We start from the raw sequence: 18,465 nt of genomic DNA, 5'->3' as shown, positions 1-18,465 counted from the left end.
GTCACCACACAGAAAACCTTGACGTGCTGGGAACGTGGTGGTCGTTGTGCCAGCAAACAGCAAGGACAAACCACCATGCAGGACAAGCTGCCCTGGGGTACCTGAGGCACAGCATCCCTGCCGGGCACTCTCTGGTCATTGCTTCCCGCACCCAGAGTGTGACGTTGGTGTCGTCATGCTTACAAATTCCTAAATAAAACTGGAAACAGTGACCTGGCACCAAATTATCACAGGCAAAAGCGGCTGATGACGCCCCTCAGTGCAGCCCCACTTCTGGCCATGCTCTGGCTCAGGGGTTACGATGCTCTTGGATAAATTCACTTTCAAAACAGGAGCTGCCAGTGAATGAGACCTCGATTTCTAATGGTTGGAAATATTTTGTACACTCTGCTGCTCCCTCTGTACCCCTTTGTCGGGGCTGAGGGCTGACGGCTAAAGCGGGTACCAAAAGACCATCTGTAGCTCCCGTCTTTACAGAGAAGTTTAAATAGGGGGATGAATGAGCACAGGAATTAATGAATGATAAAGCCGTATGGTCCCAGTCAGCCTCCTACGCCGGGATGTGGCATTCAAACCCTCCCAGCCTTCTGCCACAAAGAGAGGTTTCTAAGCTACAAAAAAAAGGGAGGAAAAAAAGGAGGGGGGGGGGATGGTGCATGCAAGTTTTTAACAACAAATGCAGTGACTTGCCTCCAGGTTCCCACCCGATTTCCCTGTGCCAGGCTGGGGAAAAGGCACGTGGGAGGGAAAATCAGGGGTTTCCCCAGAGCCACCTGCAACTCCCCTTGACAGTGAGAGAAGTGAGAGCAGTCGGCTCTGGGGCCCACCCATGAGCTGGGGGGGGATGCAGAGAGGGCACCCTGGGGTCTCACACCAGCTAGGGTGGGCAGATTTTGGATAAGCTGCCTGGACTGACCATGCTGCACCCAGCCTTTGCAGCATCTGCAGCATCCTCCCACCTTCTCCATTCAGGACAACTTAAAGATGCCTGATGAAAACTCAGGAACCTGGAAAGGCTGAAGAAGCACATCCATTAGAAACCAGCTCTACCAAAAAAAGGTAAAAAAGATAAACCCAAGGGTTAAGGAACAGAAATGAAGCCTGCTCACCAGTGCCAGAGAAAAGATGCTCCAGCTCACGGTACAGCTGGCTGGAGATTAACAGGTGATACCCAGGGAAAGACAAGGACATGGAATTGCTGCCATTGCTTATGGAGGGCTCCTGACAGTCCAGACACACTGACAAGGCAAAGCCAGGATCAAACACCCCAAATCAGTTCCAATCCTGTTCAAGAATCGGAGTCTGCTGGGAGGGAATGTCTGTCTTCAAAAGAACCCAGAAGAAGCAGAGGGAGTGTGGCACAGTACTGGAACACTACTTGTGTTTTAAAAGCTGTCATGTGTAAAGCATTAGTGATTTTGAAATTGCATTCTCAAGTTAATTAAATGGACAATCTTTTGTACATAAAAAGTGAAAGCACACAATCAAAAGCTAGGGAAGAGGACGTGTCTCTTCGGAGCAGGGTGCTGCCTCTCCTTGCCCACTCTCCTGATCCAAGTATCCCAAGGGAGCCACTGTCCTGGTGTGCCAGCACAGTGCCAGGGAGGCTGTTTGCTCTGTCCTGAAGCGTTCACATCCCCAAACCCCATGCCTGGGCACTGCACTGACCCATCCCATGAGTCCGTTTTCCCAGAGGAACCACACAGGCTCCATTCAGGGGTTTCCTCTGTACAGGGATGTTTTACTGGCTGACGGCAGTGTGAACACCCGTGGCAGTTATCTCTGCTGCAGTAAAACACCGACCTTCAGTTTTAGGCAGGAGGTAATGTTCACCATCAACTGGATCCACCATAAGCTGTTGATAATTACTATTATCTCTGAGTTAATCTTGTGAGAGGTCAACAGTTTTATAAAAAACTTGCAAGCTGTATCTTTTACCTTCCAACTTCATATCTGGGTCAAAAGGTCAATTACTGCAGCTTGCTGAGCTGGGATTTCAGAAAAAAATGTCTGTTCCCACCCCGAAGTCCCACTGGTGCATGGGGGAAGTGAGCAGGCACCCACCCTTGCACAGGCAAAGCACCCAAACTCTTGGGCTGAGAAGTCCAGGGGAAGAGTTTTCTCAAGTCAGGGCTATCCCCGTTCATGAGCTGAGCTGGGGCTGGCTGCTCGCAGACTGAGGGGTTGGGGCACACACCAAGCACTGGGATGCAGCCCTGCGTCACTCTGGCGAGCGCACGGTCCCTGCCTCGTGGCTCGTGGCTCGCGGCACAGGGCTCTGAGGATGCCAACCCCACCCGCAAAGCACTGTGTGTGGGCAGCTGCCTCCCTGCGCCGGGCGCACAAAATGAGTGTTCAAGCGCCTGGGCTCTGCTCCCACACCTACCCATGGAGGTGGCAAATGGAAGCAGAGCAGAAACCTTTGTAGAGGCTGGGAGAAGCCCCAAAAATGGATGAAGCTGTGACCCACACTCTGATCCTACCGGCCTCCCTGTGCTCTGCATCACCAAAGATCATCGCTGCTGTTATTTTACCCCCCCTGACAGGATGCTGCCAGGCAGCTCTGGGCAGTATCTCGCTTGGGAAGCAAAAAAATCCTTCGGTGCTGCTGCAGCCCCTCCCGTGAGTGCAGCCCGGGCCCTCGGAGCATTGCTCAACTGCTCGGCAGGCAGGTGTCATAAACAAGCAGGCACATGGCAAACATATCGATTTCCCAGAGCTTATCGCGCAGCAACCAGTGCTCAGTTACCAGGCTACTTTAATATGTAATTTACTGCGAGAAGGGAGAGTGGGGCTGAGGCTGGCTGGAATATTTACTGTGGGATGGACGGGGAGGTGGAAGGTGTGAGCAGAAGGGAAGTACGGCGTCTCCTGTCTCCAGCCATCCTTAGTATTTTCTAACTACTAAAAAAACCCCAACCCCTTGCTGCTGCGATGGAGTGTTTACACAGATGCCATTAATCTTCTTCTGCAACTGCTTATGCTATGAAAATATAGTCTTAGCTGCCCGGGCTCTCCATCTCCTTCATTTAAATTCAGATGCTTAATTTCTGTCAAAACAGAGCCCACCAAAATTACCTCCATCCACTTCTGGTGCTCAACTTGCCTCACCATCTGAGAACTGCCTGTCAGAGTGGGGAGGGACCCCAGGTGGGAGCCTGGAAAAACGGGAGAGGGGTGGCATTTCAAAGGCTCCTCCTCTCCAGCCTAGATAGGACCAGACATGACAGCCAAAACCAAAGCCCAGCCTGAGAGAATGCTTCCACCCTGCATCCAGTCACCCACTGGGAGGGGGGATGCTTGCCCTGACTCAGCACCTTCGCCTGCCTGGGGAGGTGTTTTGCCAGCAAGCTGTCTCCCCAGCCCATCGGCAGGGTTTTGGTGGGGACAGAACCATCCTGCCTCCCTCCTTGCCCTGTCCTGCATCCCAAGGTATTTTGCAGATGTGACCCTCAGGAGAATCCTGGGATCCACGGGAGGTTGGTGTTTTCAGGGCACAATATTTTAAAAATCCTTCTTGTATAGTACCTCTCAGTAGAACTTTTGGAATTTACAAGATAAATACTGGTAATTTGATTCTTATCTTCTTCAAATCCAATTCTAAGGCAATTCTGTGTAAAGGACACTAATTATAGCCCAAGGGGAAAGAAAAGGTAACCCATCAGCGAGAACACACTGGAAATGTTTAAAGGGGTACAGGGCACTGAAAAGTTAAATAGATTTCAAATCTGCTCTTACAAGAACAATAATATGTTGGGTGAAAATGATGCTCAGCAACATTCCTGCTCCCCAGCTGGTCCTCCCCGTGGGCAGCTCAGTGCTGTGCTGGAAGTGCCAGCAGCTGGGGCTGCATCCAGGTTGCTCTGCATATCCTTTTGGGACTGCCTGGCCACTCCAGAGCTGGGCTGGGACAGGCAGCAATGCAGGGACAGCCCCATCTCTGTGCCCAAACAGTCATGATGCTTTTCACCCTCATTTCCCTGGCATTATTTACCAAGGAAAAGGCAAAGTTTATACACACAGGGGAATGTAACCAGCAACAGACGCTGAAAATGACAAAACCATCACTTGTTAGTACAAATATTATGGATTTTCCAACAAACACCCCTAGACATGGGATATTCTGGCTGCAAAACACATCTGGAGGCAGGAGCCCCCACGTGCTCCAGCCACCAAATGGTTTTCTGTTCACTGCTGAAGAGTACCTGAAGAGGAGGAAGATGGTGGGGAGAGCGCATCGACCACTGCCACACTGCACAGCCCGAACGTTACAGCTCCTATAAAATAATAAAACCCCAGTGCCAGGATGCAGAGCCAGGATGAGGCAGAAGATAATGCAGGAAGAATCAAAGGGATCTGGCAATCCAAATGGAGTCTTGTTTAATGAGTGCTGCCACAGGCTGTCGTTCCACGGGCATTAACATCCATCGTTACCATCCCTTCGAAGACAACACGGTTATTCCCTCTAACACGGTGACACTTGCAGCTAACTCATGTCTGACCCAGACTGCCAGGGCAGGCGCCGTGTGAGAGGTGACCAGAGGTAATTGAAAATACACTCGCCACAGACCAGAGCAGAAGGGCTGCCTCAGCAGCAGCCCTCTGTGCAACAGGTGACAGCAGTGGCACCTGGAGGATGACCGTCGCGGGCACACGGTAAATCAGCACTTTGCTGAGGCAGCGCTGGGCTGCCCGGGGCACGCGGAGCAGCAGAGCCATGGTGCCTGGGTCCCTGGAGCACACGGTCCCAGAGCACACAGCCCCTGGGTCCCCACACGGTGCCCAGAGTACACGGTGCCCGGAGCACATGGTCCCAGAGCACACTGGCCCCAGAGCACACTGGCCCCAGAGCACACTGGCCCCAGAGCACTCGGTGCCCAGAGCACACGGTGCCCAGAGCACATGGTCCCAGAGCACACAATCCCCCAGAGCACACTGGCCCCAGAGCACACTGGCCCCAGAGCACACGGTGCCCAGAGCACACGGTGCCCAGAGCACACTGGCCCCAGAGCACACGGTGCCCAGAGCACATGGTCCCAGAGCACACAATCCCCCAGAGCACACTGGCCCCAGAGCACACTGGCCCCAGAGCACACGGTGCCCAGAGCACACGGTGCCCAGAGCACACTGGCCCCAGAGCACACGATCCCCCAGAGCACACTGGCCCCAGAGCACACGGTGCCCAGAGCACACTGGCCCCAGAGCACACGGTGCCCAGAGCACACTGGCCCCAGAGCACACGGTGCCCAGAGCACACGGTGCCCAGAGCACACTGGCCCCAGAGCACTCGGTGCCCAGAGCACACTGGCCCCAGAGCACACTGGCCCCAGAGCACTCGGTGCCCAGAGCACACTGGCCCCAGAGCACACTGGCCCCAGAGCACACGGTGCCCAGAGCACACTGGCCCCAGAGCACACTGGCCCCAGAGCACACGGTGCCCAGAGCACACGGTGCCCAGAGCACATGGTCCCAGAGCACATGGTCCCAGAGCACACAATCCCCCAGAGCACACTGGCCCCAGAGCACACTGGCCCCAGAGCACACGGTGCCCAGAGCACACTGGCCCAAGAGCACTCAGTGCCCAGAGCACACTGGCCCCAGAGCACACTGGCCCCAGAGCACACGGTGCCCAGAGCACACTGGCCCCAGAGCACACGGTGCCCAGAGCACACGGTGCCCAGAGCAGCAGCGCGGCTCTGGCACCTCGGTCTCCGTGGCTGCACACCGCAGCATCGCACGCGGTGATGATGGAAGGGCCCTTCCTCGGCACACGGATTGCTGGCAGGAAGCTCGCCATGCACGGCCGCTTCGTTCACTTGGCAACAAAGGTGCTAATTAGGGAGCGAGCTGTTCTCCACCTCCAGCCAGAGGAGGATGTGGCACAGCTGCCAGCGGTGGCCCAGCCTTTGGTGCCCCACCATGTGGCAACGGCACTGTGGGAGAAGGTGGAAAGCATCCTGAGTGTCATGCTCAGGAGACGCCCATCTCTGTGACCCCTCACTCAGCCCCTCAGCACCATGGTCCCTTCTTCTGCCATCCTCTTCCCATCTTCTGGCCAGGCAGAGCTGGACTGGTCTCTCTCCCAGTGCAAGGTCCAATGCAAGCTCTCCTCCCAGCGATGCCTGCACCCTTAGCACACAACCTGCCAGGGGCCCCACCACCCATGCGCTGCCTGGTCACGGCCCCCGCTCCAGGGCAGCCTGCCACAGATCCCACCCTGCTAAATAATGCACTGGGCAGAGCTCACTGCTGCAAGGGAAGGATGATAAACATTTCTGCACTGCTTTAAGTTACATTTGGTTCAACGCTGAGGGAAGAGCTGCCTCCAGCTAAAGGGTCAGAGAAGCCAGAAATCAATATAAGCGCTTGCCTCGGCATCCCGAGATCCCAGTGTCCCTCCCCAGATCCGTGGGCAGGGCTGGGCTGGGGAAATCCCACAGGCAGGTCTGGGGGCATCCCCTGGCAGGCCTGGTGCTGCCCCACTCTCAGGTACTGCTGACTCAGCACCCTGCAGGCTGGGAGCTGCCAGTGGCCCAGTTCCCACCACAACACCCATTTCCTACAGCCCTACCCTACATGCACTCTTCCCCACAGCCCCAGAAATGCAAATTCCAAAATCCCCCAAAAAACCCCAACCAAATGCATCACCCTTCAGCTAGGGTGATGATGAACTGAAAGGCTGGGGGAGGCATTGCAAAGTCAGGATAGCATTTCCCCATCCCTCACCCAAGGAAAAGACAGGAACCTGAGAAGCAAAACCAATTGCTTTTCACTTTTCTTCCACTGGGAAGGTTTTCATCCAAGTTAAAATGTTCCTAAGATGATTCCTGCTACAGGGAAGCAGGTTTCATTGCACATGCTGGTTCCTACCAAGGCAACACACGTGCAAGAGAAGGCAAGGGCAGGGTGGGCAGAGCTGCTCAAAGAGGCTTCACGTGTGACAAGTGCCTCTGGTCACTGCTCTTACTCGCAGGAGTGCTCTGCCCTGTGCTCGGCCCTTGGGCTCTTTTCTACGAACAGGGGGAAGGAAGAAAGAGAAGAGGAAATCACCTCGTTCCTGGTAAAAACAGCAGAACACCCTGGAGGGGGGCAGGTGGGCGGCAGATGCAGAGGGTTTCGGTTCTGAGCGCCGGGCCGTTTCGCAGAAAGGGGCCCCGCTGTGTGGGCTGGCGGCACTCTGCCGTGCCCCGACCAGCCGGGACCCACGCCGGTGCCAGGGGGCCGGCGGCACCGCGGCCCGGCCGAGCAGCACGCGCTGCCAGGGGCACGGCGCGGCGGTGCCGTGGGCTCGGGGGGCCGGCGAGGCGCGGGCGCTCGCTGCCTTATCTCTCCCACGCAAAGGCCGTCCGCGTGGGCCGTTGCAGCCGGCTGCGGCCGCAGCCCGTGCCCGGCTGAGATAAGATCCGGCACCAGCGCCGCCTGAGCCGCGCTGTGGCTGCCCAGACTCGCGCAGCCGGAGAGCCACTGGCAGGGTCTGTCTGCGCCGAGCACCCCTCTGCACATCCTCTCTGTGCATCCCCTCATCAGGGAGCCCTTTTCTGCTACAATTTGCACATCCTATTCCAGGCCTGTGACAGTAGAATGGCTTAGATTGGGAGGGATCTTAAAACTCATCCCATTTCAACCCTCTGCCATGGGCAGGGACACCTTCCACTATCCCAGGCTGCTCCAAGCCCCATCCAGCCAGGCCTTGGACGCTTCCCGGGATGGGGCAGCCACAGCTGCTCTGGGAACCTGTGCCACGGCCTTACCACCCTCACAGGTAAAGGGGATGCCTGAGCTCACAGCCCTGCATGACAGCAAAGCCCTGAGAAACCAACGAAACACCCACAGACAATTCCAGTGAAACCTGGAAGGCAACGAGCTGCCCCTAAAGCCTTGTGCTGCCATGCGCATGCACTTTCAAGAAGGCCGGCTGGGTTTTGGTTGAGTTTTTTAAAAACACAGCCTGTGCTGTGGTGAAACTGGATTTCTTGGAGTCATAGCCTTCCTGGGTTTACTCTGTGCACGCCAAAATTAGTACAACCTGTCCCTAAATACAATAATAAAAAACACGTAGTAAGCGCTTTGCCTTTATTTATGTCAGTGGTGGTTTCAAGCAGGATGAATCATGCTTCCTCCTTAGCACTCCTTTCTAATATGATTTACTATAAATACTGCATGGAGATGAGAATGAGGGAAGGTCACCAAGGGCACAGCATGTGGAGTCCAGCACCATCCCCAGACTCCGTGGCAAAAGCATAAAAGCACATTCAGTAGTTACGATGCAGTGGCAAACCACATGCCAGTTGTAACTGGTGCAGTACCTGGTGTGGAAATCACAGAATATCCTGAACCCAAAAGGATCATCGCCATTCAACTACTGGCACTGCACAGGACCGCCCCAAAAAACCCACCATGTGCCTGAGAGCATTGTCCAAATGCTCCTTGAACTCTGGCAGGGTTGGTGTTTGGGAATCACAAAGGTTGGGAAAGACGCCTGACTGCACTGAGACCAACCGTTCCCCAGCACTGCCAAACCCACCACTAAAACATGTCCCCACGTCCCCTACCACGTGTCTTCTGAAGCACGCCGCTGGCGATGGAAATGGCCTGGTGCTTGGGGCTGTGGGTTTTTTGAGTTTCTCTTTGTTTTTATGCTCAGTTGACATTTCCCTTCCTTACAGGTCATCAAGGTGACAGCAAGCCCCTTCCTCGCCCCCACAAGCTGCAGATGGATGAAGGTGCATTTTGCCAAGCAGGGGCTGCACAGGTCCCCTTGGCGGTGTGCACCACAGCATCGCCCGCGCCGGCGCCAGCGCGCTCCCCCGCTGCAGCCGCTCCTCGCACAGCGCTGAGCGAGCTCGGGGTTATCAGCCCGGCTGATACACGCCGATAACCAGCCCATCTCCCGCGCTGACACCGCTAACAAAGCAGGGTGTTTAACGCTGATTTATGGCGGCCGGCCGGCTCTAGCCAGGCTTTGCGCGCCTTGCAGCGCTCGTGCCTACGTGGAGAAGCTTTTCCTCAATCGCGCATTGCCGGCTTGTTTGCTAAACAACGTGCCAATAAAACAGCAATGAGACAACGAAGGCCGATGGAAACCTGAACCAGCACAGCAGGGCGCGTATCCAAGCATAATCTACTTAAAATCAGTTAAGAACACTACAGCGAAAATGATCCGGGCGGCCCTGGCCCCTGGCCAGCGCGTAAGCCTGGGCCACAAAGGCTCGCTCCCGCAACCCCGATTTTAGAGCAATGCTCCCTCCTTCAGATGCAGAGTGACCTCTTGCCAAAAAGAGGAATCGACCTCTTGTGAAGGACATGGTCCAACAGCACTTGTACTCTTCCAAAGGAACCTGCTGCTCTGCTGTCAGCACAGAAGTTACCCAGAGCACTGCCAACGCGAACCAGCGTGTTCCAAACTGAAACCAAGTGGTTCAGGCACGCCTCAGCCTGGATAAAGATTGTCCAGAACGGACACAGAGGTGATGCTCCTGAACACCCCACAGCAGGTCTGAGCAACTGGGCTTAGCCTGGGAACAAAACTAGATGTCACGGCTGCACTGGAAACTCATCAGCGATGTTAAAAAGGTGTCTGGCCACACACAGACTCCCCTGCCATGTCTGCATTTATACCAAACGATACAAGAACCTTTCCCTGTTGCTCATATGACATTCTGTCTGAAATTCCCTTTGTGCCACCCTTCCTGTTTCAGCTGGTACCTGTCACACCACCAAACTCTACCAGGGCCAGGGTGCACGCCAAGCTCTGTCCGGGTCACCGGCTGCAGGGTGGGATGCAGATCCCTTCCAGTAAAGGAGGGAGCAATGCCCTGCAAAGGACTGATCCCACCATAAAGCACTGAGCCAGGCTGGGGAGAAGAACCCCTCACCGGCAGAGTGACACAAGCCAGGACTGCCGGGTGAGGAGGAATGAATGGAATAGGCTAATTTACACAGGAAGTGAGCACTTACCAGACCCTTCATCCCAACACACAAAACCCTCTGCCATATCTGGAAGCAATTACACCCAGTTAACATGATCTGCCTGCCACTAAAATTAACTGCAAACAGAAATATTTTTCACTTTTGCAACAGGAGATGCCATGGCCCCGTGTTTGGCTGCCGGGAAATATTTAGTAATTACTCATTTAAAGCCTCTCTTGAAGCTGTCAAGGGGGGCAGGGGGGGGAATAAAAGAAAAATCTTACTAATTGCAGGCAAAAAGGAAAATGCAGATCATTTTACTCTATCCAAGGAAAACAGATTTACAGACTGGTGTAACTAAAGAGCCAATATCCCACAGAAGCGGGGAAGGCTGCAGGAACGCTCTGTCACCAACAGCCCAGGCTGCTCTGCACCACTCCCATTCTCCACAGGGGAAGGAAGAAAGGGTGGACAGTCACCCCTGAAGCAGCACAGGCTCTCTGAGGGGCCCTCTGTACCGCTGTAAAGGCATTGTAACCAACATCACTGTGCGAGGTGTAACGAGGACTGTGGATGCTCTGAAAATCTCATCGAGCTGCTGCAGCAACAGCCAGCTCTGGGGAAAAGCCACCCAAGTGTCCCCAGTGCAGGAGGTTTCATGCATTGGGGTCCCAACCCTGCAGCCAATGGGGTCCTGGTCCCTGGGAACTGAGCGGTGCTGGGGAAGGGGCTGCACACCAGGCAGAGAGCAGGCAATGACCCCATCGCGCCAATGGATGTCCCTCTGCAAGGTGTCAGAAGCACCAGGCATCGTGGCCAGGAGAAACCAGAGTTTCACTGGGCAGGGGGAAACAAACAAGCAAACAAACCAACAAAAAAATACACAGAAATAGGTGTTTTCTGATGGGAACCTCAGAGCTTCGCTTTCGAACGCAGTGCATGCATAACTAAACTGATGCAGAATAATGGATGGAATAATGTGGAAGCCAAAGGGGGCTTTTCTCCCTCCACACTTGGAGCTGAGTATGGAAATGGTTAAGTTACCCACTGAATAAATCAAAAGTTCAAGGCTGCAACATACCACGTTGTATTCCCCCTCTGCCCATGACAAGAACCAGAGAGCCCCCGAAATCCCAAGCATCCTGCGCGGGGTCTCGGCCAGCGCTCACAGGTTACACGCTCGGGGTCAGCGCCGTGGACCTTAGCTGCAACATTCATTTCCTGAGCGGGGCACGTCCCCCTGCCCATAAAGCTAATAAGAGCTTCCTCGCCCGGCTGCCCTGCACCGCGGCCCGGCAGCGGGAACGCTGGTTTCCATTAGCCCCTTATGATGCCAGGTGCCGCTAATAAGGCCCATCAACAAGAAACAAGAGCTGCCAGGTCATCCTTGAACTCTGGAAGTAATCACGGGCAGAGTTTGGGGGGCTGCTGCCCTGGCTTTTCCTTCCCTCCCCTGCTTGCTTTCCATTTTTCCTCCTTTTTTAAAAAGTTTAAATTGCAGTGGAACATAAATTGACAAATGCTTAAAATAAAATAAAAAACAACTACTGTATTCGGCTACTGAAATTAACACTAATAACATTTCACAAAGCACTTGGGATCCGATTTATCACGTTTATTGCTTTAATGGTACACTGCATCTGTTTCTCACTGTGACATGCCGAGCAGTGCCAACGTGCCTAATGGCATTAGCAGTACAACGCTCAGCTAATCCAGGTGGAGAGAGGGGAGGTGAGGCTGCCAGTGGAAGAGCCAAAGGCTGGATCCGCATGGGAAGCTGCACTTTTCCCAAGCAGGAGCATTTCAGACTGTGGGAGCGTCGATGCCTGGCCCCGAACACTGGTGCTGCTGGTAGCAGACAGGCAGATCCACTGCTTTTCTGTCCTTCAGTGGGAAAAGAGGGCACAAATCTGGAGTTTGGGGTACAATGGCTGGCCAGCAGCCACTGGGATACAGCGAGCCTCCTTACCCTTGTCCTTAAACCCTCCATTGGCACACACACGTCTTTAGCTGACAGCTCAGCCATGGAACCTCAAAATGCAGAACAGACCTGACAGCTGGAATGGAAGCTTTCCCCAAGGTACATCCCCCCATATGACAGTGAGGACAAGCACCTTCCACCCAAAATTGCTCCACGAGGAGCATTCACCCACCACTGGCCTCCACCATGACACCATCACCACGAAAGCACTTCTGCTCTCCAGACCAGCATCTCCGTCTCACACGGACACACGTGCTGCCAGCAGCTGCATCGCTGTGGCAGGTGAATTCCCAGGCAGCATTGGCTTGGGGTCCTCGACTGTGCCATAAATGAAGCGTATGGGATCACATCCCCACGGCAGCCTTCCCAGTCACTATCACCTTATAAAAGAAATGGTTTCATTTTTTTAAAGTTTTAAGGTATTTAACTTCCCGATGACAAATTATGCCAGGCTCAGTTGGCAGCTCGGCACAGCTCTCACCTTACAGCCTGGAGGTATTCCTTCACAAAACAGCCCCCAAAAGGGCCACTGAACTAGGGCTTTTTTGTCTGCAATTAGAAGTGACGATCAATACTAACATTAGATTAAGTTTGAACTTTGCTGAACCCAGAAGGAAATCTTTTATAAAAAAAATTAAAGACTCGACGACTCAATCTACACTCAATTAGTCAAAATCATAAGGTTGGTAAGGGAGAAAGAAAATGGATCATGCAGCAGCCAGCGAGTTCAGGGACCTGAAAACCCTGATCAGAGGCAGCGCCCAGGCTTGTGGCCACTTGGCCCCCCAAAGGTCACAGCTCAGTGCTCCTGGGCATGACACAGCACAGACAGTGCTGCCACGAGGACAAGGAGCCGTGTTACCACACTGGGCCAGGGCAGATGACTGTCCCTCGGGCACTGTCTGTCACCCAGAGCCAGTGGCCCCCTGTGCTTGCCGAGGCCAGGCCAACCCTCTGCTCTCCTTTTTCCTGCACGTGCTTCCCATACTAATGAAGACAGGAGCAACACTCAGAAGGCTCCAAGACTATAAACATATATGTTTACACTTCTATAGGCATGTGTGTGTGTAAACAAACAGCCCTGCCATATGCATGGGCTGCCTGTGCTCTGCAAACAGGCTCGGCACGCGCTGGCTCACCGAGCTCCCTGCGGAACGAGCGGCATCGGTGCTGGGTGGCTTCGGGCTCTGTCACCTGCTGGGGCTTGGCACGTGGAAGCTGTCACACCGGCAGCCAGGCACCCCACGGAACAGTGAGGTACCCCCACCCCTGGCCCCTGGCCCCCAGCTCACCACAGCTGGGAACGGCTCTGATCGGGCACCTCCGCCTCGCATCAGGGTCGGAAAGCAAAACCACAGCAGCGAGTGCACGGCAGAAGGAGGTCAGCGCAAGTCAGCGAGCGACACCGTGGTGCCCCCGGCACATCCTGCCCCCCCTCCAGCCGGCTGGGGAGGTGGTGCCCCGACCCCAGCGCAGGGTGCAGATCCCCAGGCCCCCTCAGCACCAGGCAGCGGAGAGAAGAGGAGCCCGCAGCCAGCACGGTGCAGCTGCCACCAGAGCTGCTCCGGCAGAGAGCTGCAGATCCCAGCCCAGCGCAGATGCTGTTTAACAGCTCCATGAATACAATAGGATCCCACAAATCCTCGCCAAATGGTAATTCTCACAACGTATTAGAAAGCAAACACTATAAAAAAACCACATGAGACCCTGTCTACACACCAACCGCCTGGGATTTAGACTTTGGGGGCCGGGGAGTGAGTTCATTGGACTGTTACCCAATGCCTTTCAACACGGACGGTCTTACAGATCAGTTTAAACACGGCTCAAAGGATTTGGCTAACCGTGCAAAGTTTGCTAGTGCCAGGTAATGGGTCAGAAAGCAAGAATAGGCAAACAGAGTTTGGTGCTGGCTTCAGCAACTGCCCTTAAGGCTCCACTGGCAGGGGCCAGTGCTGAGCTCCATGCTCCGGGCAGACCCCAGCCCATGGAGCCCGGCGTGTGCCCAGCCTCACGATAAGATCATGAATAAGTGAGAAATAAGCTGCGGCTGTCAAAACAAGCTGAGCCCGGGAAGGCGCTGTGAAATGGGGGCTGCCGTGCTGGACAGCTGGGCCGTGCTCCCTGTCTCCCGACCCCGCGGGGAAGGATCTGGCCGCGCAGCTCTCCCTCCCTCTGGACAGATCCACGGCTGGCCACGGGAGCCTCCGGACAGTCCCAGCATCGCCCTCCACTGCGGCCACAGCAATTGCTGCTCTCGCTTGGAGGGGGAAAGGGAGAGCCTTGAGACCGTGGCAGAAAGGCACGTTAAAATTCTCCCTGAGCCCTCACTGCAGCTCTCCCGGTGACGTTCGGTCTGCATCACCGCACGGCCGAGGCGGCTTCGGGGACGTAACCAACGCCAGCCCCGGCTCTCCCACTTGCGAGAGGGGGAACAAAGCCGAAAGCGGCTGTGCGCCCACACGGAGCCGAGGACCCTCAAGGGGTGAAGGCTGCTCCCCGCAGGGTCCATGCGGCAGAGCGAGGGGCGATGCTGCCAGCACTCCAGCCCCGCGCAGGGCCGGGGATCCCGGCTCGGCAGCTCGGCTCCCGCCGCCGGAGCGCTCCCGGGCTGAGCGTACGGGGAGCCGCTGCCCCGGCAGCCGGCAGCAGCTCTCCCGCCCCGCTGGCGGCGGCGGGCGCGCCGGCAGCACCGACTGCCCCGCCAGAGGCACGTGCCGGCACGGACACCGGCCCTGGAGCCTTATGTGCATCAGGACTAATTAACCTGTTGATTCATTAAAAATCTGACAGGGCGTGCAGCCAGGGGAGGCAGGGAGAAGCTACGGCACCATGCCGGGGATGTCTGCCCTGGGCGGGACGCTGCTTTCCTGTGGCGGGGCTGCAGCGGGGGCCAGAGCAGCGCTCACCGGAGCACGTTCAGAGCCGACACCGATTTTGGTGTGGTAATTAACGCGGCTCCCTTCCCCAGCCAAATGAGGGAACAAGCCCTGGTCCCTGAACCGCGACCAGGAGGCAATAAACAGCGGAGCCCCGAGCTCACGTGCCAGGAACCACCACCACGCTCCCAGCCCGCAGCAAGCCCCAGGGCGCGGGGCTGGGAGTGAGCACAGACCCCCCACCCCGAGCAGGGGAGCCCCGAAGCCGCATCTGCAGCTATTGGAGGTTCAGCCCTTCACCTTTCCCGCAGGGACAGACCCGCGGCTCTGCGGCAGCCCGAGCCCTCTGCGCTCGCCCCGGCGTTACCCAGCCTGACCCCCGCGCCACTTTCTGCGAAGCGCAAATGTTTCATAAACCGGGAAGCTGAGCGGCACAAACCCCCCCAGGCTGGCAAGTCACCACATGTTGCCACCACTGCCCGCGCTGGCGTGCGCCGGCACTAGCACAGGGGGGCCAGCTCTCAGCAGAGCGGGCGAGAGCTGCCTGTCCCCACTGCATCTCTCCACACGCAGATCCCTAAAACTCAAAGGGTAGCAATTGTGAGCTGCTTGGTTGATGCCAGCCAGGGAAACCGGTGGTGTTTATGCTCGCAGGAAACACCGACGGCCCCAGCTCATCCGGGCCGTCCCCAGCCAGCACTCACTGGAAGGAACCTTCTGGCACGGTAACCAGACCTGGGGAAGCTGCAACAGCCATCCCTCTGAGAACGCTACTCCACAAGCTGGTTTTGGGGTACGTGATGGAAACTTTGCCCCAGTGCGTATGCCACTCAGCCAGAAACCGAAACCCTCCGGCGAGATCCTGGCTGCCCGGTGCAGCATGCCACAGCCCGGCCTCGGCACTCACCTGTGCTGCTCGAGGGTCTCGTTGTCCGGCAGCTCTGCCCCACACACGCTGCACTGCTCACCCAGGGCTCTGCTCTCTGTCTTCATGCCGGCTGCCAGCTCCCCCAGCTTGCTGAACAGCTCCCGCTGGATGAAGCCCTGGGGCAGCAGCCCGCCATAGGCGCTGAAGTCCATGGAGACAGCCAGGGCCGGCTGCACGTGCAGGGCGGACGCCGCAGTGGGCGGCACGCCGAGCACCGGCTCAGTCTTGTGGTTCGGCAGAAGAGAGTAGATGCCCAAGGACTTCTCTCCCGGGGCAGCGGCAGACGGCTCCGGCCCCAGTGGCAGCCCCTGGCCGGGCTCAGGGGGTGGCTCGGCACCTTCCTCACGGGTGTAGTGCAGTTCACGGGCACTGGTGATGACACTGCTGCGGGTCGGGGTGCCAGGTCCTTCCTTGCCCTTCTCGTCAGGCTTCTCCCCACCGGAGGCACCGGGCTCGGCTGCCCGGGGGCTGTCATGGCTGGAGGCCTCATCCACCTGCATTGCTTCAGTTTTGACTTCGGCGAGGCCAGAGGGGCGGCGCGTGGCGGCAGAGCGCGAGTCCTCGGGGGCACTGGGTGGCAGGGCACCCTGCAGCAGTGACTGCCCAATGGTCATCAAGCTGTCCACCGCCGCCTTGGTGGGGCTCATGGAAGAGAGGGAGCAGTAGGATGAGGAGGCAGAGGGGCTCTGCTCCACTGTGGTTGCCAGCAGATTCTGGCTGGCCATGCCAGCATAGCCACCCTCCTCACCAGTGGGCTTGGAGATGAAGAGGCCCTTGATGTACCTTGACTTCTTCTCCTCCTCCTCCTCAGTGGTGGCGGTGGCACCTCCATCAGCCATGGCAACCTCGGTGTCATTGTCCTCGGAGGCCTGTATAGTCTCCAGGATCTTCAGGCACTGCTCCTCCAGGTACTCAATTTCCAGGATCTCGGCAGCATAGAGCAGGTCATCCAGGTCCTCAACCTTGGCTTGTAGGGTGGCAGTGTACGCGTACTCCAGGATCTGCTGGAACGTCTTTGGCGAGAGGAAGTCCAGGGTGTAGTGCTGGCTGTTGCGGTGGAAGAGGATCTCGAACATCTTGCTGGTGCAGGCCAGCACGGTCCGGTGCGCGTGGAACTCCTGGCTGTCCACCATGATGACCACGTCGCACAGCGTCCCCGCCAGGCGCATCTGGTTGGCTTTGTGCAGCAGCCCCGTGGGGTGGCAGGGGTTCTGCAGCTGGATCAGCCCCATCTTAGTCAGATCCATGGCGCGCCCCAGGCTCACACATCAGGGTGTCTCGCCGTCGCTCAAATCTAGGACCAGCTTTGTGTGCCGACTATCTGCGAAAACAAAAGGCGGAGGGGGAGAGGAGCAGAGCGGAGCGGGAAAGGGGCAGCGGGGAGGGAAGAGACGAAAGAGAGAGAAAAAGGGGGAAAAAGAGAAAAAAGGTGGGGGAGAGAGGAAAGCCGGGGGGAGAAAGGAGAGGAGAAGGGAGCGGGGAGTAGAAGGGAGCGGGGAGGAGAGGGAAGTTAGCCCAGCAGCGACTCGCCCAAAAGTTTCCGCGCTGCTCGGCGGATCCGCAGCTGCCGGAGCCGCGTTCCCGCTACCGCCGGCCGGGGAAGGCAAGGGAGGGAAGGGAGAGGAAGGTGCGCATCCCCCGCCGCCGCCCGGCTCCAGCTCCGGCCGCCCCGTCCCGCCGGCAGCTCGGCCCCATCAGGTGCGCGGCGAAGCGGCGGAGCCGCAGCCACTCGGCGGTCCCGGGGCGGGGGACGCGGGGGGTCCCGGTGCCGCCCCCCCCCTCGCCCGCACTCACGGCGGCCGGCGGCTGCTCCGGCAGTTCGCACTGCCCGCTCTCATCGCCGCCGCCGCCGCTCGCCGCGCCGCGCAGCAAATCACGGCGGCGCCGGCCCACGGGCCGCCCCGCGCCCGCGTCAGGCCGCCCCCACCCACCCAGCCACCGCCCCCGCCCCCCGCCCGCGCCCCCCGCCCGCGCCGAGCTGAGTGCGGGCGCCCCCGCCCGGGCCCGCCCCGCCCCGCGCGGCCCCGCACCTTGCGGGGAGCGAGCGGCAGCGGCTGGACAGCGCTGCCGACAACAAACATGGAGGAGCCGCAGGCGGCGGCGGGGAGCCCGGCACCCGGAAGCCCGGCGGTACCGGGGAGCGGCACCGGGCAGCGGCGCGGCTGCCCCCGGCCCCGCTGCGAGCGGGGCTGCGCGCCCCGACGGGCGGCGCCCACCGCCCCGACGGCTGCGCCCCCGCCGCGCCCGCGCCAGACAAAGCCGCCCCCCGCGCCGCGCCTGGGCGGACCCCCGGCCCCGGGGTGGAGACGGTAAAAACCAACCTCAGAGCCCAGTTTGGAGTCCCGTGGCCGATTCCGACCGGGAGCTGCGGTGCTTGTGACATGATGTGACACCGAGCACGTTTTCGCCCCGAAGAAGCTGGTTTTTCTTCCTCCCCCCCCTTTCCCCCCCTTTCCCCCCCCCCCCGATAAAATACTGACGCCGTGACGGCACCACTTGTATGTAGGGATGTGGCGAGTGCCCGCACCCCAGGACGGGCCATGGGGCTCTGCCGCAAGGGTCGCCTTCGGGAAGGGAGCGAAACGCGCGGTGAGGCGCCAGCCACACCGTGACACCGACAACGGCACCGTGACACTCGACAGCGGCACGAGCAGCGGGCCACGCGCGGAGGGAGCACCGCGGGTCCTCGGCATCCGAGGACCGAGGCCGTGCCTCAGCTCCTTGGCGGTGCCCACGCTCAGCGCACCCAGAGACCTGTGTAATCCTCGGGA

At 57.9% G+C, this 18,465-nt stretch overlaps 1 protein-coding gene across 2 annotated transcripts in view; it reads right to left on the bottom strand.

Moving 5' to 3' along the window:
- Positions 1-17,633, bottom strand: part of ZBTB16 (zinc finger and BTB domain containing 16) — a 55,178-nt gene extending 37,545 nt beyond the window's left edge. Inside the window, exons 1-2 of one of the 2 annotated variants that reach the window (XM_068172166.1) lie at positions 17,489-17,633; positions 15,674-17,011 (exon numbers count right to left, since the gene is read on the bottom strand). In XM_068172166.1, coding sequence (XP_068028267.1) covers positions 15,674-16,941 — 1,268 coding nt within the window. In that variant the 5' untranslated portion in view covers positions 16,942-17,011; positions 17,489-17,633. Of the gene's footprint in view, positions 1-15,673; positions 17,016-17,488 lie in introns of both variants that reach the window. The other variant, XM_068172167.1, reaches the window with a different exon arrangement.
- Positions 17,634-18,465: the final 832 nt, after the last annotated feature.

Source organism: Anomalospiza imberbis, chromosome 24 (assembly GCF_031753505.1).
Source record: "Anomalospiza imberbis isolate Cuckoo-Finch-1a 21T00152 chromosome 24, ASM3175350v1, whole genome shotgun sequence".
Classification (NCBI taxonomy): Eukaryota; Metazoa; Chordata; class Aves; order Passeriformes; family Viduidae; genus Anomalospiza; species Anomalospiza imberbis.
The sequence above is the reverse complement of the archived record's forward strand: the minus strand, read 5'-3'. Positions and strand labels throughout refer to the sequence as shown.